This window comes from Thamnophis elegans, chromosome 9 (genome assembly GCF_009769535.1).
Source record: "Thamnophis elegans isolate rThaEle1 chromosome 9, rThaEle1.pri, whole genome shotgun sequence".
NCBI classification, from domain to species: domain Eukaryota; kingdom Metazoa; phylum Chordata; class Lepidosauria; order Squamata; family Colubridae; genus Thamnophis; species Thamnophis elegans.
The window spans coordinates 58,866,994-58,892,816 of record NC_045549.1 but is presented as its reverse complement, the minus strand read 5'-3'; the positions used below and the strand labels follow the sequence as shown (position 1 = coordinate 58,892,816).

General features: G+C 33.7%; 1 protein-coding gene across 1 annotated transcript in view; it reads left to right on the top strand.

Moving 5' to 3' along the window:
* Positions 1-25,260, top strand: part of PDGFC (platelet derived growth factor C) — a 124,663-nt gene extending 99,403 nt beyond the window's left edge. The window contains exons 4-6 of the mRNA XM_032223556.1: positions 16,855-17,062; positions 21,885-22,102; positions 23,093-25,260. Coding sequence (XP_032079447.1) covers positions 16,855-17,062; positions 21,885-22,102; positions 23,093-23,209 — 543 coding nt within the window. The 3' untranslated portion in view covers positions 23,210-25,260. The remainder of the gene's footprint in view (positions 1-16,854; positions 17,063-21,884; positions 22,103-23,092) is intronic.
* Positions 25,261-25,823: the final 563 nt, after the last annotated feature.

Below are 25,823 nucleotides of genomic sequence, written 5' to 3'. Positions count from 1 at the left end.
ATTAAATATTTTGTTTTGTCAGAAGTTGGATCCAAGTTATGAAAGTAGGAAAGTGTAAATGTAACATTTATTCAAAACTATGCATTTTGGATTTGTTTGAAGTACAGGTAGTCCTCACTTAACAACCCTAATTAGGAGTGCCTGCTTCATTGTTAAACAGAGCAGTCATTAATAGAAAAATTATATGACGACCTTGCTTACTGATGGTAGTTCCAGCAGCAGTCTCTGTTGCTGACATTTAAATAACTTCTGCACATCTTTAGGTGGCTATAGAAGTTGAATAAATAAACAAAATATGTCATTGTTGAGAATCTGTTCTCTGTGTTGACAGGTAGAACCATCTGGTCAAGTAATATACATATTCTTCTGAGAATAGTATACATACTTTTCTATGACTGTAATGTCACAGAACATAAACAGTTATTAGATTTTAGTTTGTTATTGAACTGAAATGCTTAAATTTTACATACTGAATATAGTGAAAGTTCGAAGTTTTGATTTCAATAAAAAAAGTTTTTAAAAATCATTTCTGCGGAGAAAACCTTTTTTAAAAAAACATAACCTTATCTGTACATTTTCATTAGTTGGTTTTAAATCATGAAAAATCCCTCTAGGCTAGGATTTTTCAAGAATAGGAAATTCTGGATGCATCAGCAGAAGGAAAAATGATAAAAACTTGAAATAAAACAATGGGGAATTATATTTATTATTAGCCCCACATGGAGAAGAATTGTGCTAAATTAAATGTCTGTCAGAAGTGATTTTGTTTTAATTCTATAACATATTTAATTGTTCTAGACAGTCGTGATATTTGCGTCAATAAAATAAATTACCAAAGCTTTGATTATTAAAAGAAATGTGTCCGTTTGTAAAATTATATATTTATTTTTACCTATATGCAGGTATGATGCATACATCATTATCTGTTTAACACCAAATGCAGAAGACGTATACAGTAATATTGTAAAAATGACAAATCCAGATATCAGGTTATTGCATTTCTTCAGATACATAGTTTTGGATCATTAGAATATATTTTTATAAATTCTACAAATATTTTTGCCTGCAAGTGTGCTTTATCTTCAAAAAAAGTTTTCATTCTGGACTTCATGAAGGTATTTTTAATGCTAAATTTATTTATTTATTTTTTGCAAAAATGGAAGTCACTTGGCAAAAATTATGTTAAGAAAGTCTATCTCAAATCTATCTCAAGTACTTATCAGGTTTACCTAGCAACTATATATTATGTAAACAAACCCAATAAAACATTCCATCTTGAGTCTGGGTAATATTCGTTCTAGTGACTTGTTTGGTTTAAATTATGTCATTTACAACTTGGCATAGAACACCCAGTGTAGTAAAGTCTATTGTTACTTGTGGAGGAGCTGGTGAATGGGATATTTGATGCCTTAGGTGCCATTAAGGAATGCATGACTGATTGCCAAAGAGTTTTAATTATTCAGGGCACTGAGAACAAAGTTACTCCAGTTAAAGCTGAAAGTGGGGGGGTGACTATATTCCCCTGCCTATCTTGGCACCTGGTAGTATGTCATTTGTCATTCAAGATTATGCCAAAACGTCTTTACAGACATTCTGCTTAGCCTTTTCCATGGAAGCTGAGATGAAATACAAGAAGCTTCTGAAAGGCCACACTAATTTGAAATGTATTTTGTCAGATAATTTCACCTTTCTGCATCTATTAGACACTCATTCAGTGAGACAATAATTTTGTAGTGGGTAATTATTATTGGCTTAACACTTAATTCTTAACTTGAGGCAATGGCATAAAATTAACCACTTAACATTTATCACAACCAAGTAGTTGTAGAATACCAAAGTTGATTTCCCTTTTTTCAAAACTTTTACAAATATTAGCACTATAATTCTAAGTAGATCAGCATAAGAATGTTGTTGAACACTTAATTAGGCCCCAGAATGTCTAATGTGTCATAAGAAAATTCCAATAGGAAACAAAGGCAACAACACAAGCAATAATTCTTACATTAAGATCAAAGGTTTATTGTTTCTAATAATTTTGAACATTAGAAATGAATAGATATAAAAGCTATAATAAATATAAAAGCTATAATAGCAGTAATACACTGCATTAATATATTAATATATTAATGCAGTGGCCAATTTATTAATTAGACTTATATACCGCTTCATAGGGCTTTCAGCCCTCTCTAAGCGGTTTACAATTTTTTTAGCAAATTGAGTCAGCAACTTGCCCCCACAGTCCGGGTCCTCATTTCACCCACCTCGGAAGGATGGAAGGCTGAGTCTACCTTGAGCCGGTGAGATTTGAACCGCTGAACTGCAGATCACAGTCAGCTAAAGTGGCCTGCAGTACTGCACCCTAACCACTGCACCACCTCGGCTCATGAGATGAGATAAGGTCTGCTATAAATCAAAGAGCTCCAAGCCTATCTTTTATATTGTTCTTCTAACCACATAGATGATTCGCAACTTCACTGTCACTATCCGTACATTCTCTTATCTGTACATTACTTTCAATTCCTCATTTCCAACAGTTTTATTCTTCCTGTTTTAAATGAATCCATACAAGTGCATATTTTGCAAAAAAACCCAACATATTTCACAGTTAGTAACGGTTCAGCAGGATTACAAATATTGTAAATTTTGAAATCATCCTAGCTGAAAACTTTGGTTCATATTGCTTTCTTCTGGGGCCTTCTATCATCCATAGGACCTATTGAATCTAATAGATCAATAGGCTGTATTTCTTGATTCTCACAAACGGATTAAAACATTGGTATCTAATAAACCAACCTGTATAATTATACTAAGTTAGAGTTTTAGTTTCGGTAATTTATGGAGTTCTCTTTTTTAGGACTATGGTCAATTTAGAGAAATTAGAATGGGTACTGAGTAAGTTTATTGGCTGTTTTATTTTAACCTCAGGCAGCTTCTGTTAAGTCCCAAACAAACTATCTTGAGTTACATAGAGTATTACATCAATGAAAGTTAAGTTCCTATAGTCAGAATTTCTATTTGGGTTACAATTAATTTAAAGTAACATTATTATTATATCATTATTATTTTAAGCATGGATTTTATACATTTTTCTCTTGGATGTGGTTGGAATCAGTCCTTATTATTACAAAGGTTAAGCGATATTGTAGAATGGACTTAGAAATTGTGACTGTCCACTGTAAGTCAAATAAGCTATATACTTGTTTATTATTTTATTATTATTATTAATAATAATATTGTTTATTATTATCAAAATATTTCATAATCAGAACATAGCTAGGTTACTAGTTTTATTTTGCATGAGTTTTGCAAGTAGGGAAAATATTCTCAAAGAAAAAAATCTGATAAAGCTGCACAGAATAGCTATTGCTCTTTTGTTCATTTTGTATCTGAACTGAATACTTAATAATTTATTCAAGTAATTCTTCAGTAAGTGGAAGGATGTCTCTTGAAAAAGAATCATATTTGTCTCAGATATATTTAGTGACATTGTGGCAGTGTTTCAGATTTATTTTTTAAAGGTCTTTCATGGCATGTGTCATCTGCAACTTATAAAGACACCTCTGTCTTTTTCCATCACCTGAATATATTATATTAAAAATTGAAAGATATACAACATACATCCACAACCATAAATACATTCATTCACACATATAAACACATTATGTTTATGTGAGTGTATGTATATGTGTGTAGGAATGTGTGTTGATACCATAAATAATGGCTTAAATCAAATATTTGTTTCGGTAGATAAATCTTGTTGCACACTTATCTGTTAGTGTTAGTTGAGCTCAACCAAATGAATTTCTTATATTGTAATATATTGTGGATTAGTTAAAAATAAACAAGTGTAAAATAACAGTAGGGTATTCCATTTCACTTTCTTGTTGAGAACTATTTAATTATTTTGAATAGGAGTTGAAAATCATGGTTAGCAATGCAGAGGAACTATTTATATCATCTTTTTATCTCATTATATTTGTATTAGTATTTGAGATTATGTTCCTTTCAGGAAATACAACATTTGATTTTAGTATCATCATACTTAACGTACAACATATTTCTCACAACACATTTTGAAGACTTATATGTAATTGTTATACATGTACATTATGTTTAAAAGTTTGATATAGTTGGTCCTCAAGTTATGATTGCAATAGAGCCTAGCGGTTATGGTCAAACTCAGGAGATATTAAATGAATCACAATCCCCCATCTCTGGTCTTTCCAAAGCATTTGTTAAAAGTCTGCAGGTCGTTAGGTGGAATATGGAGTGCCTCAGAGGTGGGATGCCTTAGTATTTCAACTGTTCTAATGCTGTGAAGTGTTCTAGAACTAGATTATTATTGGGTCCAAATACCCACTAAATAATAGTGCATAACTGTTTTATTTTATGAAATGTTCCTATTTTTTGTTTGTTTATTAAACTTCCTATTGTTTCCACCAATACTCATATGAATGCTTGTAGAAATTTTTATAATAGCCGTCTTTAGATATATTAGTTTATTTTTACTACTTACACCTTTTCTGCAGTTTTCTATAAAACATTTATGTATTACTTCTTAAATCATAACTCCAGAAAAGTGTAAGATAGTTGTGCCATAGTACATACATTAATTTGGAAGGTAAAAAATTAGGTAGCAATAAAGCACTATAATTAAATTGCAGTCAATGCAATTTTTTAAAATCTTCTGTTGCCCATCATCTGGTGCAACAACAAATTCTGATTACACCTTTTACTCAAATATTTTGCGTTATTCTTAAATATTAAAACTAAAAGAAAAGAAAATTGTAATTTGAATACTTAATGTTAATTTCTATGTAGAAATGGCAGGATTCATGAAATGGCAGAATTATCCAAAGCCTAGAATTTTGAATTTTCTGAAAATACTGAAGATCTATAAAGTTATAAGTTGCAGTTATAACTTACAAGTTACAAATTACATATCATGGAAGAAAAAATATGCCTTAAAGGCAATAAACCTGGATCAGTTCAGTACTATCGTTTACCATAAGCCCAGCAGTGTTTTCTGAAAAATGATTTGTAATAATCTCCTTGAAGCAAATGACTGGCAAAATAAATAATAAACAAACAAATACGTACATACATTACTAGATAATTTTATTCATCTATTGGAAGGATGTCATACCTGTTTATATCTGTTTATATCTATCATTTCATGCAAATAGTAAGTAGTTGGCTACTGTGACAACTATTTGCAAACTTACTCTTTTAGGAGGCTAATAAAATGAAAAGAGAAATAAAATATGAAGGATATGTTCCTGTATGATACCGATACATTATCTAATTATAGGTCTTAGATATTATTTACTACTCTGTTTCCCCAACAATAAGACCTCCCGGATAATAAGACCAATCGGGCTTTTGAGCGCATGTGCTAAAATAAGTCCTCCTCCGAAAATAAGCCCGCCCTAAAAATATTGCAACACAAAAGCAGCCAAAAGGTGACCACGCTTGCTGCCTCCTGCACCTCAAAAATAATAAGACCTCCCCAAAAATAAGTCCAAGTGCTTATTTCGGGGATCAAAAGAAAATAAGGCCCTGTCTTATTTGGGGGGGAAACAGGGTATCTATTAGGAGATCTCAGTCTTTGACTCTGTTCAAGCTAGGGATCTAAAAAAATGAATGTATCCCTAGAATGGTAATTCTGACAAATCCTGTTGCTATTGGTAAGTAAAAATGTCACATTGTCACCATTTGCAACTTCCTGCCAGCTTCCCCATTGTCTTTGCTTGTCAGTAACTCGCAAAGAAGGTTGCAAATAGCAACCACGTGATTCAGGTGTCTGTAACAACCAGAACTTGGATTAGTGGTCAATTTAATTTGGCACATTGCAAGTTGAACAGTCACTGAATTAAATGAGGACCGCCTGTATTGTGATCTGACAACTCCAGCTTTCCTTACTTTTGACCTTAATAAAATTTTGGCAGACCTCAAACAGGGTCTGCGATTTACATATCAGACCAGAAGGGTAAAATTCTCCATCTCTAATATATTGATCTAACTTACTGGACTCTCTCTAGCTATTTTCTGAGATCATGCCTGCTTATCATTTTCCCATAAGAAAATTGTATTTGTATATGTTCAAATGCAGAGGTTGAATCTATGTCCCATGTTCTATTAAAATGTTCACTCTACACACAATGATAATTCACAGTTATAATCCTAATTATTACAGTTTAATTTCCCTCATTAGGAGGAAGTCATTGCTTTCTTTTAAATGACCAATTTCTAAAAGAATCAAAAGCAATGGCCACTTTTTTATTTGTATCTTCAGTTGATATGAATTGACTAGTGGCTTTTTGTCAGCCTTACCAGGTAAACCAGACAGGAAAGATGAGCAGATGAACTTTGTTCTATTTTGCTGCATTAATAAAGCCTTTAAAGTCTGAAAGCTTCTGCCATCTGAACCAAGGGTAGTTTTCTTCTGCATCTCTTCTCCACCTACTATCCAGCTGCAGTCTATAGCAATAGCAATAGCAGTTAGACTTATATACCACTTCATAGGGCTTTCAGCCCTCTCCAAGCGGTTTACAGAGTCAGCATATCGCCCCCAACAATCCGGGTCCTTATTTTACCCACCTCGGAAGGATGGAAGGCTGAGTCAACCTTGAGCCGGTGAGATTTGAACAGCTGAACTGCAGTCAGCTGAAGTAGCCTGCAGTGCTGCACTCTAACCACTGCGCCACCTTGGCTCACCTCTCTATGCCCTCTCTTAACTGACAATTCCTTACTGGACAATTCTGTACCCAGCATCTCTTCACCGCATAGCTCTATCTCACTTACCATTAAATTTACTCACACAGTTTGTTGTTTTAAGTTCTTTGTATTTTATGTATATTAATTTTTAACTGCTGCATATTTTAATGTTTGTTGGAGTTGTGTCTTGGAATGTAAATTAATAAATAATATATATGCCACAACAGTTTTTTTGTTTGATGAATTTTCAGTGATAGTGTAGGAAAGAGCAAAGTATTCAGTTCTGATTGTATTTGCCTAAATGAGCTAAATTTTCTCCAATTGTTAAAACAATATTTGGAAACAGGAAAAAGAGTATTAGTACTGTAGATTGCCTAAGGCAAATGTCTGGCCACAGAAAGGTTAATGCATAGATAAGGTTGAAAAGAAATACTTTTTTTGTTTCTCTAGAGATATAGCATTATCTTAATATGTACCTGCTCTGCTTTTATACAGCAGGAACTGCAATAATATATAAAAAGATAATGATCTGATTTGTCACTTGTTCAGAGTTCTCAAATACTCACTTCACCCAAATGTTTATTTAATAGCAAACTTCCTCCCTATTAAATTTAGCAACACTTTCCAACTTCTGTCATTAATCTGAACAAATAATCAGATTTGGAGTTATTTTTATAATTTTGGTATGCAAAAAATACAGAATTTGGTGCCAGGTGAAGTTCTAAGAATGGTGGTATTTTTTCCCAAATGACCTGAATATAAGATAATATTCCATTCTTCGGTATATATTATTAGTAGAAAAATAGCAAACAATTTTTTCAGGTAGCATTTTCATTTTAATGTTATTAGTAAAGCATTCTTGCACTTATAAACAAGGCAATTTGGAAACTTGGGCTAAATGGAACTAAACAGAATTTCTACTTCAAAGGGATTAGACCGAATTTGACAGTTCCACTCTGCTGAATTAAATACATTCATTGCATTGCTCCTATGAGGCATGGCAAATAATTACCTCCAGTTTAAATATATTAAATAGATATTCCAAAACTAATGATAGTATTGATACAATGAAAGTTGAACAGGGTAGGTGTGAAGTTTCCAAGAGCTGACCTAATTAATTTACAAGCCTCAAGACAAAGTTCAAAAAAACCCCCATTCATTTATTAGGACTAACATCTTGGCACAGACTTCTGTGGAGCCGAAACTAAATCCTACTTAATGGCATCTGAATTTTACCCCTCTGCCCCCTCCCCTCTGCCTGAAGTCATCAATCACATTCTCCAACAGGACATTACGGCAGGGTTCTGGACATGCGCATTCACATCCCAGTTACAAGAATATGAGACTTTTTACTCTGGCCAAAAGTATTCATGGCATTTTCCTCCTTCTTAAGTTGATAGTAGTTATGGAAACTATTTAGACATTGACAGTAGGCTTATAAATGATCATATATTAGATACATATATATGATGAGTAAGTATGACTTGAATGTGATACAACTGGAAAGCCTTAAAGAGGTTATTATATGCTCTTCCATTTAAAGTTTTTTTTCTTTTGTCTTTATTGGTTATTTTTTAAATGTACATTAACTAATGTACATTTAATTAATTAATGTACATTAAATGTACATTAAAATGTATGTGAACTAGAAATATATGTGGGCTGATACTCATGGTATACTGAAACCTAATAGTTTCTTTGAATCAACAGGTAGCTATATTTAGTCAAAATGTAACCATTGTCATGAGGTCTGTTCCTGAAGTCTATCAAAGATTCTCCTCTCTGAATGGAAAGTGGGAAAAACCCTTCAGCACAATCAGAAAACAGACCTTAAATCATCTATCCCTTATGACCTTCCCTGCTGGCTTCACCATTGATTTCCAAAGGAAGCCAGCAGAGAAGATGGCAAATATTGGTCAAATATTTGTGGGGCATCAGTCATAAATGAGAGCCAGTTGCCACGCGACCATGGGGGAAGACAGAGTTAATCTTTATGATGAATGGAGATACTTTACAGAATATAATGTACCTCTTCCAGGGCTGTTATACCTTTGAACTAAGAAATGATCAGGCATAAGTCAAGGACTATCTGTATATGAATGGAAATTATGACTTCTCTTGTAACTACAAATTAGTCCTATATTACTGAACTGATTTGTTGCATGTGTCGTCATAGTATAATATTTGCAAACCGGTAGGGAAGGTAAGTGAATCCCACCACAGGTGTATACCCTTAATTTTTCTCACTACTTCTTTCTTCATATTAAATAAAAAATAGATTTAAAATTGGTGATGGCTGTGAAAAGTGAGTCTCAAGGCCAGGAATAATGTTTCTGTGCCAAGTAGCAGAGAATGAAATAATGCTGAAAAATTTATTAGTCCTTTTGTAGCTTAATCTGTTCTTCAGCAAGTATGTTTTCACTCCTAAACTAATACAGTACCTTTAAGTAGCAATAAGCATAGATTTGTTGACTATATTTAACAAGTTGATGTTATATAAACTGGAATCGGCAAAGTCCAATCTTCCTCCTATTTCAAATAAGAAATATTCTGAGCTTTTAATACTGGGCAGCCAAAATTGGAGCTTACTAGTCTCTGCTTTCTGGGCATGAAACCCCAAAAAGGTCCTAGGCCTTTTTGGGGTTTTAACTGTGAAATGAGGTTCCTTGATCTCAGATGCAGCACAGGAAGCAAGTTGAGAAGATCATTTCAAGAGTATATCACAATTATGCTGGTTTATGCCCAAAATAAATATTTGATTGATTGGTGAAAACTGGTTTATCTATTGATCCAGTTGTAATAATAATAATCTGGAAATAAATGTCACAGGATTTTGCAGATATTTGAGAAATAGGATCAAAGCCATGTGCTTAAGGAAACATAATTAGCTATTAGATCCAGGACAAATTCTTGGACTTAGCAGCTTTGATTAAATCCCCTCTCTTTACCTATAGATTTTTCTCTTTTTTCTTTTTCTTGTATCTCTTTCTTTTGGTCTAATGTAGCGGAAAATTGGTAATATGGAAGGCATCAGCTATCATGAACAGAACCTATATAGTTTTGATATAATCAATATTGAATCAGAGTTTGGTTCTACTATGAGGGATGCTATGTTGGTCTGTCGGTAACATTGATAGAGGAACTGATACAAAAATCAAACATATACAAGTCTAACTGAATTTACAACATACTTCATATGCCACTAGCATAAAAATTGCAGTTTTGTTCAGAAACCTTTAAGTAGTCAAGGTTGGATACTACTTTAAGTAATAATGGCAAGGTATCAAAAGACATATTTTTCCGGTAAAGTCAATAATTTAAAATAATGTATTTAAAAAGTAAACTCTCCTCCAAATTTTATATTAGCAAAAAAAGAACAAATAAAATAATGCAATTTTTAATTTAAAATGCTAGCTGTCACTTGTTACAAATTCTTTGGAATGCTTAAAATACTCATCTCATTAGAAAATAAAAAAATGAATGAAAAAGAAAAAATAGGTACAGAACACAAGCCTTATGATATTCAGAAAAATATTTTCAAACTATTGTACTTGAGTGTTTGTGTGTTTGTGTGTGTGTGTGTGTGAGAGAGAGAGAGTGATTATCTTGTGGATAATGCATATAAGAAGTATTGTGTGTGTATGAGCAGAAATGAGATGAAGTGTTAGTGGATACTGATTCTAGAGATGTACTGAGTATGAATCCATGCATGTAACATACAGTATATTTTATAAAGATACATTATTTTATTTACACCTTTTTTTTCAAAAACAGTCATGGTAACAGATAAACACTGCAAAGAAATTTTAGTAAATCATAAGAACTGTACATTTCTAAAAAGACATTTTAATTAAATACCACACTTCTAATTAGAAATTTCAGCTTTTATTTGTCATAATGTTGCTTCTCCCAGGTATAAATAGTAACGTCTTAAGTAAAATAATCATGAACTATAACCTTATTGCTCAAGGTTCCTAAATCATTTTTTCTTCTCATGCATAGGAAAGCAAACAAAGTGACATTCAAATAAATCTTTTCAGCAAAAGCACTTCGTGTATTTCCTTTCAGCTCTAATAGCAGTTCCCATATCCTTTTAAAAGTTACTGTTTTGTGGGTTTGAAAAATAGCTAAATGGTAGAAAAGTTTTGGCCTTCGTTCTTACCCACCCCCTTTTTTCCCTCTTCCCATCTTTTGATTTTACATAATGAATGGCTGGTCTGAATTCCTTCACTTGCCTTCCTTGTTGCACACCACTTTCTAAATTCTAGTGTGCTGCCTGTAGTTCCTTGAGTCCTTTCATTTTATTTTTTACTTAATCACATTTTTATTTAGACTTTCTCTTCCCCAGCTCTCCCTTCCCCATATAAGACATACCCAAACACCTTCTGCAATTAGATGTCAGAATTTTTGAAGGATTCTCTCCCTGATTCCAAGAAATATTTTAGTTATTATGAACAGCCACAATAAAACACATTTGGCATATGCCAATTTGGTGTAGATCAATCCAGACCAGAAGAAAAAGCAGCCAACATTGAATGCACACTTTATTTAAAACAGAATCAGATTCCAGAGTTACTAGTGATGGAAAAATATGAAGCAAAATATTGGTTGTTTCTTGTTTTATTTCTGATGTCAGCTGCATCAAATATATATTTTATGCTTTTTCTTTATTTTGTGTGTGTGTGTGTGTGTATGTTTTATTTGTGCTGATAAATAAATAAAGGGAGACTAGTATAGATCTATTTCAAGCTATTTAGCTCTCATCAGCTAGCCATACCCTTACTGGGATTCGAACCTGGGCTATATTACATATTAGGCAGACGTCTTAGCCATTAAGTCTTCCATTTCAAATCCTTAAAGAAGCATATGCTCCATACTTCTTTCTTTTTTGATATTTTGTTAAAGTTTATTACAAAACAAAATACAAATATAAACACAAATTGGAAAAGTTAAAGAAATGCAAAGAGGGGGAGCAAAAAAGTAGTGAGTTCTGACTTTTTTTCCCCAGCGCAGCAGAATACAAAAAAATTATAATTCCAACTTTTTACTTTACATTTCTAAATGTTTCAAGCCATTTCTATGACAACAAAGTCATTCTAGCATTGAAAATCTAAAATTAAAGTTTCATTATACTTCACCCTCCTTTTTAAAAAGTGTGTTTCAGTTAGATGAAGTTGGAACCAAGGGATCATTATCAGTATTATTCTCTGAAATTTTATTATTATTACATTTATTATTATTACATTACATTTCAGAGAATAATATTAAGGATGAAGAGATTTATGTACTGCTTTATAGGTTGTTCCATTGTGATAATGAAATTAAATAAAATGCATTCTTAAAAAGCAAGTGTTAATTTTACTTGATGAATTTTCATACAAAAGTCTAATGACTTAATACAGAAATAAATCCCATATTCTCTCTGCTTCTTCAAATCTACTATTGTGATAAAAATAGAATTAGAACAATTAAACAAAGTTTTTAAAATTTTCCTGCTGTTTTTTATACTCCATTGAAGTCAGGGCAAGCACTTCCACTTATTGTTAGTTAGATTGGTATCCAACATAATCCCAACATAATACACATGTGCTGCTGCACACTGATTTTAATTAGCAAATTATTGTCTTCACTCATGCCTTTGCACATAACAACTTTCCACATAGTTTATACTCACTTTATGAGATTGAAATCAGTTTCTTAATTGGCTGCTGTTTACTGAACAGCATCTGATTTATTTAGTTTTGATATAAAAGATAGATTTTGGGGTTTATTAAAGTTGTTAATACTACTTTCAGGCACAGTGGGAAAATGGTTTATTTTAAAACTTGATATTGATAATATTTTTTAAAACCATTTTTTAAGATCAGGAATAATTTGAATTCAACAGTCACTTGCTCAGATTTTATAGGTTGTAAATTTCTTCTGCTGAAAATTGTGATGAATTCCTAGTTTATTTTTGCTTTTTGCCAATCTCAATGAATATACATTTTTTTAAAGATACTACATATCTTTAAAAGATACTACATATCTACATATACATGCACATGCATGATATTGCCTCAAAATTCATTATTTATTTCTAGAAAATATTAATGTATTGTCTCAGTGAATTTTTTTTTCTGTATCACTTCTTTCATCTAAAGTTGGAGTGAATAAGGAATGCAATATTTAAAAAAAACCTCCCATGACCTATTTATGCTCCTCATTTCTGGAAGTTCCATAAGTGCCATCCGAGGTGGCACAGTGGTTAAATGCAACACTGCAGGCTACTTCAGCTGACTGCAGTTCTGCAGTTCGGCTGTTCAAATCTCACCGGCTCAGGGTTGACTCAGCCTTCCATCCTTCCGAGGTGGGTAAAATGAGGACCCGGATTGTTGGGGGCAATATGCTGACTCTGTAAACCGCTTAGAGAGGGCTGAAAGCCCTATGAAGCGGTATATAAATCGAACTGATATTGCTATTGCTATCTCCTTAGTTTTTTTGCAGTGTATCTTAGTACGTAACATTTTTAGAGCAGTGGATGTGAATAGTATCTTAAGCATTGGCTTTAATTGAGAAGTGTTTTTCATCTCATCGCATTCATATTTTATTTGTTCCTGGGCAAATATACAGAACCCAAGCCGCCTTTCTCTCCCCCCCCTCCCCCCATTGGAAAATCACAGCACAGATCCTTTAGAAATTCATAGGCCAAAATATTTTGCTCTTGTTGCTAAGACACAAAAAGTAAATTTGCATTCTCAGTAAAAAATATATGTGTGCCTGGATTACTGAAAAAGCCAAGAAAGATATATGTTAAAAATTAAGAAAAGAACAAATGTGGCATGAAAAGAAATACCGGTAATGGCCACATACTTACTAGAAGGTAATATTGCAATTAGTAATATATAAAGTATTAACTGCAAGAAATTTTAAAATCCTCAGTCTTTTATAAAGTATACAATGTTACCTGATAATAATTTACTACAATACTCAACTGATTTAATGCTACATGCATCAATCTTAGCGTAGTGTTTTCTTGTATATATTGAGATCTTAAGTATTTGTTTCTTATTTGATTAATTGCCGCTTAGCATCAGGATCAGACAAACAATCTTAATTATGATTTATAAAACAGTCAACTTCATTTCCTTCAGATAACATTGGTTTCCTTTAAAAAATAAAGTTTAGTCTAATTTTAGTTTCAAAGATCAAACAATATTGAATTGTAATCAGGCTGCAAATAAAAGCTTTAGAGTCATACTGAAAGGTCAAGGATTATCAATAATTAATTACAATACTTTATGTACTTAGTATTACCAATTCCTGTTGTTAAAATATATCTTGACCATAAAAGGTTTAAAAGCAAAAGACCCTGGACATGCCATTATGAAGTCAGTCCTACAATTCAGTTTATACATCCATACCAGGGGTGGGTTTCAACCAGTTCGCGGCAGTCCCCGCGAACCGGTTGGTCAGCGAACCCAGAAGTAAGTAACTTCCGGGAACGGCGAAGGACCCACCCGCCCTCCCACGCTCCTTACCGGTCTTTGAAGGCTTCTGCGCTTCCACGCAGGCGCATGGCACATACAGCGCCTGCGTGATTCTCCGTGAGCAGCTGGAGCATCGCGCAGGCGCTAAGACGCATGCATGAACTGCGCACGTGCACGAGGACGACGCCGGCTCCGTTCCAACCGAACTGGTTGGAACGGGATTAGCAACCCACCCCTGATGCATACATATGTCTTGCATATATGCATGCTTGCAATTTATCCACTACCTCAACCTTCATGGACTTTAGCAATTTACAAAATTGAAAACAGTAAGAATAAAAATACCTTTTAAAGTTGCAATAATACAAATATAACAAGTGATATACATATGCATATACATACACACACATAAATAAATAAATGCTAATTAAGGCTAACTTTGCTTAGGTTTCAAATTAGTCAAGTTCCTACTGAATAATTTGTATAGATTAGGAATTATGTGTTAGTGGTATTGCTATGATTCTTGTAAAGTATCAATAGTTATTGAAATTGTTATTGAAAGCTAATTAATGAAACATTGAAATTTTTATCTAAATTTATGACAGAGGCTTTTCCTTCATATTCTGTTTCTTTATCTCTTTTTTTATTATTTCTTGTTCTTTCTGTTGCTTTGTAGTTTATAGTTTCAAGACAAGGTGATTGTCTTACATTTGACTGCTGCAAAAATGGATTGATGAATGACATTCCACATTATCGTTTGACTTTTCATTAAGTGCTTCTAATAATATATCGTATATTCTGCCATATAAAGTGACTGGGCGTATAAGATGACCCCCTACTTTCAGGCGCCCGTGAACTGGCTAAAGGCCTCCATGCTGCCAGGCTTTCATAGTTAGAGCTCAGTGCCTTCCTCCTCCAGACTGCCAGCTAGCAATAGCAATAGCAGTAGACTTATATACCGCTTCATAGGGCTTTCAGCCCTCTCTAAGCAGTTTTACAGAGAGTCAGCATATTGCCCCCAACAATCTGGGTCCTCATTTTACCCACCTCGGAAGGATGGAAGGCTGAGTCAACCCTGAGCCGGTGAGATTTGAACCGCTGAACTGCTGATCTAGCAGTAGCCTGCAGTGCTGCATTTAACCACTGCGCCACCTCGGCTAGACCTTACTAAGCCATCCCAGTGCTCATCCATCCACGTGCCCAGGCGAGGAGCGCCGAGGTTATCAATTGAAAGGCCGGCGTTTTTACTTGGTGGCATTGCTTTTTGTTTTGGTTTGGTTTTTTGGTATGGATTTTCTTACACCGGGCATATAAGACGACCCCTGATTTTTGAAATTATTTTTGGGGGTTAAAAATCATCTTACATGCCGGAAAATATGGTAATATTTCTTGGCTTTGGAGATTTCCATGTATGAATAATCATGACAATCTTTACTTTAGCATTTGTGTTCTATTTAGGCTTTCAGAATATAGATTTTATTGGTTTTAGTGAAAGCACAAAGATCCTGCAGGAAAAAGGTTTGTTGTGCACTGAACCCAGCTATATTTTGATAGCTTCAAATCTGTGCATGGAAAATATTGTATAAATAGCAGAACAGGAAATTCCACTTAATCCAACACTAATTGTCATTTTTGGCTTCACTGCAAGGAGTTGTTAACTTAGCATATTTACATATGAGTTAGTTCCTATCCTATTCACACATAGTATTATGACTGACATAAGTTATTTGGAGCTATCTAATACTTAAATGTGTTTAACATGGTAAATTAAAGATATATAGCATTCTAGATTTTTAAAAAATGAGATATTCAAATATTTGAATTTTTTTAATGAATATGTGACATGAGAGGCAAAATAACAATGGTCTTATTTTAACTGTATGATTCCCTACTTCCGGATGTTAATATTTATTATTATTTTACTTTCAAACTTTTGGATTCCAGCCACTATTTTTGCCTCTTTTGCCTCATAACAAACTATGGTAATTTTCTTTCCAATGAGCCTCCCATCTAAATATTTATGATTATTAAATAATTATTTTTACATTTTGATTTGCTCTTTGCAGATTACAAGTGACGTTTGGTGGAAAATATGAATACGTCAAATCTGTAGTGTTGCTTGGAATTCTGCTATTATGCTAGATAATTGGTATTTGCAAAATAACTGCCACAAAACCTGGCAGTTTCTTTTTTTGTCCACTCATGATTAATACAATGTTCTCTACAGAGTTCTCTACCATTCTGCTGATTATGCTTCTGGAATAGTCTCAGACATTTCTAAAATTAAAGCTGCAGTATCTGGCCTAGCATGCAGGATTTTCCATTCCTAATTCCCATTTAATAAATTTCTGCCCATCATTCAGCTGTTGGATAAAATTATGTGCACTGCAAATGTATAAGGTTTAGCTTTAATCTGGAGCAATTCACCTAATACTAGGCTGAGATTTCCATTGCTTTTGGAGGTGAGAGTGTGAAGTCTTTAATTTCTGGATGACATGCAGAACAGCCAGTTTCTAGGGGTTTTTTTTTATTACTGATTGCTAAATAAACATGCAGCAGTTCATTTTTCTGTTTTTTGCTTTTATAATATTTTGAAATTAGGTATCTTAATTATGTTTGTAACTGCAGACACCACATAGAGATTATGATTTATTTTCTCTCATTGCAGCTCCACATTGAATCTTCCAGTCCAACAGTCTTGCCACCATCCGCTTTACCATTAGAATTGCTAAACAATGCTGTGGCTGGATTTAGTACCATAGAAGAACTGATCAAATACCTTGAGCCTGACCGGTGGCAGTTGGATCTGGAAGACTTATACAAACCAGCTTGGCACCTTCTCGGGAAAGCCTACATTCATGGCAGAAAGTCAAGAGGTAAAGTTTGTCATTTTTTTCTCTGGCTCTTTCTTCTTTCTTTTATTGAACACCCAAAGCTCTTGATAAACCAAATCGTGTATATGCATGTAACCATTGATTGATGGCACATGTATGTAATATGATTATTTTTGAAGCTGTTTACTACTTTTAGAGTGTAGAATGAGACTCTCTAAAAATGGTCTAATAAATGTTAGTGAATTTATTTTCCAGCCCAGAGGATAACTAAGTTTATTTCGATGTCTGCAGGCTTGGGGAATCCCAGGGAAAGAAAGAATTGCCGAGATGGCTACACTGTATTTCTCAAGATACTCTCTCCTAGTCTTTAAAATTAATGTTGATGTTTCATTTTATAATTTTAATGTTTGTTTTTTGGTCTGTTTTTATTGTAGTCCAGCCACAATAATAAGCATGGGATGGACAGCTATATAAATGTGATAAATAAAAAAAATATGTTTATCCTCATTTCAAGGATTGGGGAAGGTCACCATATGCTCTGTGCCAGTGGTGGAATTCAGCCAGTTCACACCTATTCGGGAGAACCAGTTGGTAACTTTCTAAGCAGGTCGGAGAACCGTTTTTTGGAAGAAATCTTTTGTTTTTTCCCACTTTACAGGGCTAATCCTGTAAGGAAGGCAGGAAGGAAACAGTCTGGTGTTGTTTCTACCCTAATTTTTATTGCCCTGCTTACAGAAACGGCCTCTCCAGTTAACCCTTATTACCATTGTAACAACTAAGGCGAAGTGCCCATCGGCCTTAGTGACATTGACTTGGCCATACCCACATGATCACATGGCCACTGAACCCCGCCTACCCAGCTGGTCATTAGGGCAGAGAACCGGTTGGTAAATTATTTGAATCCCACCACTGCTCTGTGCTCTAGCAATACAATTGATAATGATTGTCATGGTTACCCCTATTTTTTAATGACAGTGCTTTAGCCAGTGGAAAAGAAGACTAAAATATTTTTTCAGAGCAAAGTCCCTGTTTGTTCAAACTGCCAGCTAATAGATTTCTGTCCTGACACTCCTTGTCTAACCTGTTTCGCTGCTGACTTCTTTATGCATTTTAGGATTTTATAAATCCATGGAATATACATGTTTTGAACTGCAAACCTGTGGCTCTTACCCAGAAATTAATCCATCTAAAGCTTTGGAGTGTAAGCTAATTAGAAGCTACTGTGGACTGAGAGATTCTCAGTCCGACCCAGCAGTTATCTCTTTATAACTCTTGAACATAATTAAAAAAAAAAAAACAAATGTAGTCCCCTGACTAGTAAAATAATCTTTCTAAGCAATGGAACATGAGGCACAGCTGCATTGACCCTTCAGGGCAGATTTGTTCCACCTGTTTGTTTTTCATTTTTTTCAGCACAGGATTCATGTCATTCGAAACATTAGGCAGTACACTGTTGAATCAGTAGGACAGATTCTTGTTAAAACATGTCCCTTATCTGCGTGCTGCATCATAAAATAGTTTCCTTTTGGTTGCCTTTAAAATTTCCTTTGTACGCTGCGATACCGCTGCATACTTATAATAAGGCCTGTGAATGATTGTTTTAGAAGCAGCTCTCAGTTCCAGAGGCTTACTTTTTGGTGTGAATTCAAAAACACTGCTTTAATGTATTTGATAATAACAGTAAGTGAAACGGGAAACACATAGTTCTGGCGGCGGGGGGGGGGGAACGTATTCAAATGAAATTTAAAATCACAATAAACATAAAAGTATTACCTGGAATGATGAATAAGCAAATTTGTCTAAACTCACTTGTAGATATTTGACTAGTCTGAAACAGAATGAAGATATAGCTGTCACCTTTAATTTTTTCAATGAAGTATTGCTGTTCCTGAACATGTTTTATTTCAAAATACATTGCGATGTCTTTCTGATTAAAATATTGCTTTTAGTTTAATATGACTATTTGTGTCATTATGTATGTATTCATGTGGGGAGACACTTTGCATTCTTGCCAAATGAAGCACGGGCATTCCATTCTAAAAAGGCTATTCTGACAAAATAATGGTTTTCCCATCAACAACTTCCAAAAGAAAACAATATTGAACTAATCTTTAAAAGTACTTGAATAAGACACTAAAGTAGAATTGCCATTGAATAAACATATCACAGAATTGTGACAGACATCTTAAAGGACCACCCTCAAACTACATTACCAAGTCTGTAATGCAATAGCCTAAAGCAGAAAATGTGCCCTATTGAGATGACATGGTATTCACTGTTGACATGCAGAATTATTGCAGAAATGAAAGGTTTAGGGTTCTTTTTAATTGTGTGCTCCCTTTTAAAAAAAATTATGTTGAAAGGCATAGTTCCTGGGGCTTAAAATATTAATGATTTGTAAGAAAGTACAACTTTAATGCCAAATTTAATATTGAAAGTTATTTGGTATACAACTTCTTAAAAATTCTTATTTAAAGAAAATGAAACAGACTGGTAAGAGTGTGCTTAACGTGGTTGTGTATTTGTTGTAAATATTTTACATTTTGATGAATTTATTGCCCTACATTTCTTGTCTTCCATTCATTCATGTCAGATTCTTGGAGACTGCAGTTTTCTTTTCTTTCTTTTTTTTGGAAGTGGTTTGCCAGTTCTTCCATCTAGGGCTGAGAGAAAGTGACTGGCCCAAGGTCACGTAGATAGCTTTGTGTTCAGGGCAGTGTTAGAGCTCAAACATTCCCTATTTCTAGTCTGATACCTTAACTACTACCCCAAACTGGCTCTTGCTGATAACGATATCTGTAAAACTCCAACTTTTCAAAGAACTGTTAAAATTAAAGCTTTCCACACTTAAAAAAAATAATATACTAATGTTTTCATTCCAAATCAAAAAATCAAAAGCAGCCATTTCATTTTCTATGAAATGATGTAAATGCACTATATGATACAGAGATAAGTAATACTATACTTTCTGAAATTCCGTTAATCTTTTGATTGTTTTCAAATTGGGTTGTCTGGAATTTAATCAGATCTAAACATGTTAAAATTATGTGGCCAAGTTAAATGTATGTGTCCTTTTTTTAAATATATTTTAAAAGAAAATATAAGTGTCCTTAATATTTCATAGTTAAAAAAGACATGCTTTTTATGTTTACTATTTGCAGTGCCTATTATGAAAGTTTCATCCAAAATCAGTTGCATGCACTAACGCAGAAACATTGAGTATCAGTAAAAAACCCAACTTATTTATACTTCATTTACAAACGCTTCTGACCACAATCAAATCGGGTTCTACACACACACACACACATTTTTCGTGGCCAATTTCCCCTTCTGCGCCATTTTTTTATAAGCGCCAAATTTCCAAAATTAGGTTTGGGTCATGACCAAACCCGGTTGCAACCAAAGTTATGGAATGAATTATGGTTGGGACCAGAGGTTTTACTGTATATGAAAATTTATTGTAGTAGTATCCATGGCATCCAAAGATGGATGGATGGATGTATTTCATTTTTTTATTTTATTTATTTAATCCCCATATTGGACTTTTAAATAGCAATTTTAATTACTTCCCTTTCTCTCCAATCCTTTCTGAGTTAATTTAAACTTGAAATACTAGTGCTTGTCCAGCAAATTTATCCCCACTCAAGTTGAAGAGTTATGTTTGTAGTCTTCAAAGTTTGTGAGAAGCATTTTTTAAAAATCTTTCTAGTATGAACACTTCCCTGTTTGGGTTGGAATTCGTTTTCAGGTGATAGTTCTGAATCATAAAGTTACATTGCCATTGCAAACAAGCCTCCTTCCCCTTTTTAAGTTATTTGACTAGCATGTCAAATTTGATGAATGAATGAGACCCAGTTCAAAGGGTTTTTAATTTTTCTCAGAATAATAGAGTTTTCCATTGAATTTCCTGCACAGATCTATTAACTTTTTCTTTGGTTAAGTAAACATTTACTGGAATATAAACATTCACTGATACACAAAGCTAGCATTATGTCCTGCAAATTCTTAAAAGACATATCAGAAAGATAAGAAGAATAAAGAAACCCCCCTTTTTTTTCACTTCAGAGACTTTTTCAAGCACTTTTTGAAACTGCTAGTCAATATCCCATGTGAAATAAAGTGCTACAAATATACATTGCAGTGTAATACATTTTGATAAAGCATAAAATCCAATTGGCTAATCCAAATATTTTAATTTAGAATCAATATACAGGGTTAGATTTTGAAGTTTTTGACTTTTAAGAAATTTATATTCCTTAAAACAATCTAATCTAAAAAGTAAAATTCAAATAGGCTACAAAATGACCAAAGTTACATAGAATCATGAGATTAAAGCAGAGATCTCTGTTAGCTTGTCCTTTACCGACAGGGGGGAAAAATTAAATTCTACTGCTCCAGCAGCAGACTTTTTTTTCTGGAACCCACTTTTTAAAATGTATTTTGAAATGTGATATATACTGTAGTTAAAATCTGCAAACTTTGTTTTTTCCTTCTTATGGGCTTAAATTATTGAAACCAAAGTCTACCATATTTGGGGGGCATCAAATTAGGCCATCTAAGAAAAGGAAAGGGAAAAGAGAAGGAACATTTGTTCTTGACTGGTCATCAGTAATCTTTCCAATATAAATACTTATCCACATAAACATCAGAAGGTAAATGGATACTTACTGTCAGCCATTGACATATTTATTTTATTGGGTAGGTTCCTAACTCAGAAAAATGTTACAACTATGTAAATTATATCTTGAAATTCACAAGTTCACTAAACCATAGAAAAAACTATTGGCATGGTATATTTGCATAGCGTAGTTTTTCTAAAAGAATTTAATGAGCAAATTACAATAAATATTGGTTTGTTGTTTAGTTGTAGATTTGAACCTGCTGAAGGAGGAAGTAAGACTGTATAGCTGTACTCCACGCAACTTTTCAGTGTCAGTACGAGAAGAATTGAAACGAACAGACACCATTTTTTGGCCACTTTGTCTTCTGGTTAAACGCTGCGGTGGAAATTGTGCCTGTTGTCAACATTCTTGCAGTGAATGCCAATGTGTCCCTACCAAAGTTACCAAAAAGTATCATGAGGTATAGTATTGAATTGTATTTTCCTTGGGGGCAAGGAAAACTATAATAATAGATGTTGGTTAGCAAACTATCATGCTTGGATGTCAATTCTTGAGATTTCAATTTACAAATCATTTTTAGGCAGTTTTGTCTTGTCTTGAAAAAACTGACACCTTAAGAAGTCCTTTATGTTTCTAACTACTATTACTTTCAACTGCTTGTCAGTAACATACCCATAGCAAACAAAACTCTGAAGCAAGCAAATTCCTCAAGGAATAGGTTTACTTGATATATCACTGCCACAGGCTGGAGAAAACCAACTCTGATTATTTCCACAGTTTTTACCTAATTAAAAGTAAAAGTTTTTCACTTTTTCAAAATAATTAATCACATGGTCCAATCAGGATGCTGTCCAGTTTCTGGGTGACTCCAGTCCCCTCCTTCCAAGCAACTGCAGGAATGTCCTTGGTTCCCAAGTGAAAGTATTTTGTTTTGGCTACAACACCGCAACTATCTCAATTTCCCCCTCCCTATCCCTCTTCTCCAGTGTGTTAGCGCTGAAGTCTCAAAATGGCCTCAGTCTTGACACTGTTAGTTTGTTAGGGAAATTACAGGTGACTAACAAGTAGAAGGAAACGGTCTTCATCTGTAAGGATTTGATTGATAGTTATGCATCGTGATTTCTGTACCTGAACTAGGATAAGCTTTGCATGTAGTTTATTTCAATGTTAAATACTAATTGGGAACTCCAATTTATGAGGATCACAAATTTTAAATTATTATATTGATTTATATTTTCAAATGTTGGAACAAAGAAGCCAAAACCTTCCTTAGTAAACTATTTATGGGCCAAGATATATTGGGTTATGCATAAATCATGAATAGGATTTCAAGATGAATATGTACCTGCCATAGACAAATACTGATTTCTAACACAGGAATAGGATTTTTATTTAATGATTTGCTTATTTTAATGGCATTTAAAATGACAGCTGGACTGTTCCCTTGCAGGTCCTGCAGCTGAAGCCCAGAAGTGGTATGAGAGGATTGCATAAATCTCTGACAGATGTCCCTTTGGATCATCATGAGGAGTGTGACTGTGTGTGTAAAGGAAATACAGAAGGATAAAAGGAACTTCTTTCTTCTACAGCACATTGAATTAGAGGCTTATTCTGTTCTGGGGCTTGTGCATTAATCTCCTTGTATAATCTCAGTTGTTTCCTTTGAAGATCTTCCATGTTCAAGATTGATGGTTCTGGGGAGATGAAGAGAGAAGAAATGAAACAGAGATTATGTATGCAATGTAACAGCACATGAAAGCCCATTAAAACTATGAGCAGAAGGCATTGATGAGGATTTCTTTTCCTCCACCTTGATATAAATATATAATATCATCTCTTTTGCTCATCCTGAATTTTAAAAGATTTAAGTTTAGAAATGCTCAAAACCCGAACTCTTCTAATAGCCTTCCTTCTGCAGGTCAGTTGCTTCTGCCTTTTCATTCTAAACTTCTGGAATCTTATTTCACTTATTGCAGTAACTCCTACATGTCCTAAATTAAAGTGTCAATTGCTTAAAACTGTGTTATTCTGAGTTAAACTTACATTTTTCACTTATAGATATGAAAAGGACTGCACCCTTTTCTATGTTTTTCCCCAGTCAGGTTCCTGTCATTTTGCAAAAATGCCTGGTCAGTATATGTGAGCAAGGAGGAAAAAATTGAAATCAATGAAGTGTCTTATTCCTCCCACTAGTGCCTTCAAGGTTTTTTTTGTTTGTTTATATTTTTATATTTTTGTTGTGTACATTTTTATACTCTTTGATGGCATAACATTTTGCTTTTCTAATCTTGTTAAATTTATCTATTTTTTACCAAAGGTATTTAATTTTCTTTATATTTACAACTTAGAAAAATTGTATTTTAGTCCTGTAAAATCCAGAGTCAGTGTTACAGGAAGAGGATAGAAAGAATTACTGGTTGTATAATTCAAGGGATGTAGTGGTGCATGTGCACATAGAAAAATAAAGCAGATGAAAATATCACTCTGACTTTACAATTGTAGATAAGTAGATTCATCATGCTGGAATAAGAAGGAACGTAATAGCTGTTTTAAGCCTTTTTATATTCTAGTGCCTTGATCTAGAGAGAATGTCTGTGAGCATAGAAAGAGGCTTCAGCATGCATAAATAAGAAAATAAATACCATTTGTTGGATGAGAGATTACTAGCATAAATCTGATAAGCATCAGAATACTCATCAGAGGATAACTGTTAACCTGCATTGCACTGGCTTGAATGGGTTACATATCTGTACCATCTACATCCTGGCAGAATTATTTTTTGCAGAAGTATAGTTTTTATATGTGACCTATGATAGATTGGGAAGCAGGTATCGTCATGAAAAAATAATAATAAATTCCAACACAATGAGGTCTTGTCACCAAATTATATAATGGGTGGATTAAAAATATGCACATATTTATTGCTACAGACACAACAATTTTAATATTATCATTGACAGTTGCTTCTTCATAAGGCCTATAGATTCCAGTATTTTAATGATGTATAGAATAATTTTTGAAATGTGGATTTGCTTACAGTATGTACAGTTTATATATAAACTAGTACATTCATTCTCATCTTGGACAAGAAGGGAAGAAGTAGTAAAATATTTTGCTTGTAAAATACTTTTAAATTGTCTAGTGTTCTTTTGTGTGAATGCCTGTTTCCTTTTATTGTTTGAATTTATGTAATTCACAAAATAATTATTGGGATAGAAAGAACTCACTATATCTACCTATGGAAGGTAGTTACCATTTAATTTAAAAAAAAATTGTTTTGTTTTTTCATGTGGCATATGCTACCTAGCAGTCTAAACGCTTCCATTTCAGTTGCTGCAGGAAATATATGGACAGCTGCATGCAAATATTTAGGAATGCCTGGTTAAAATGTATGTTTTATTGAATGCCTAAATCAGGGGTGTCAACCCTAAATCAGGGGTGTCAAACTGGCAGCCCGTGGACCGGATGCATCATGCGCAGGCTGTGCCCACCCCAGCTCTGCGAAGGGGGAGAATGTCAAAATACGTCACGTGATGGCAACGTGACACTGCAAATTTTAACACCCGTGGCCTAACACAACTTCAGCATGAGAGGAAAAAAATAATAAAACATGACACATTCCTACAAATGTTGATGCCTACTTGTTATTTCAATACAGTTGTGTACAGATTCACAATAAATTAATAGTAAATATGACAGGTGAAGAAGTTTGGATCATTTCAGCCAGTACCCCCCTTTTCAGAAATAATAATATTCTAAGCTTCCTATGGCCAACTCACTCTTTCCTATCAAACCTTTCTAGCTTGGAAATACTATTAAGTTTCCTTGCATGGAAACTATGTGTGAGAACTTCCCACATATTTTCAGTAACACTTCAGTTGAGCTTTTGAAGACCCTTCCAAAACTTCTAACTTTCATAGAACTTTTCTGAGATGTGTTAAGTATCGTTTGTTGCTAAAATATCTACATTATTTTAATTTTAAATTTTAATTTACTTAGCCTTGAACATTAGCTTTGAATATTTGTATTCAATTGAATTCATTTTCTCACCTAAACAAAATTTCTGTGCCACTGACAGCCGCATGAACCCAAAGAAGTTTATACTTCTCTTTAGGTAAAGCAGTGACTATGCTAAGGCATTTAAATTACCTTTGCTTGTTTTTTATCCACTGAGCTATATT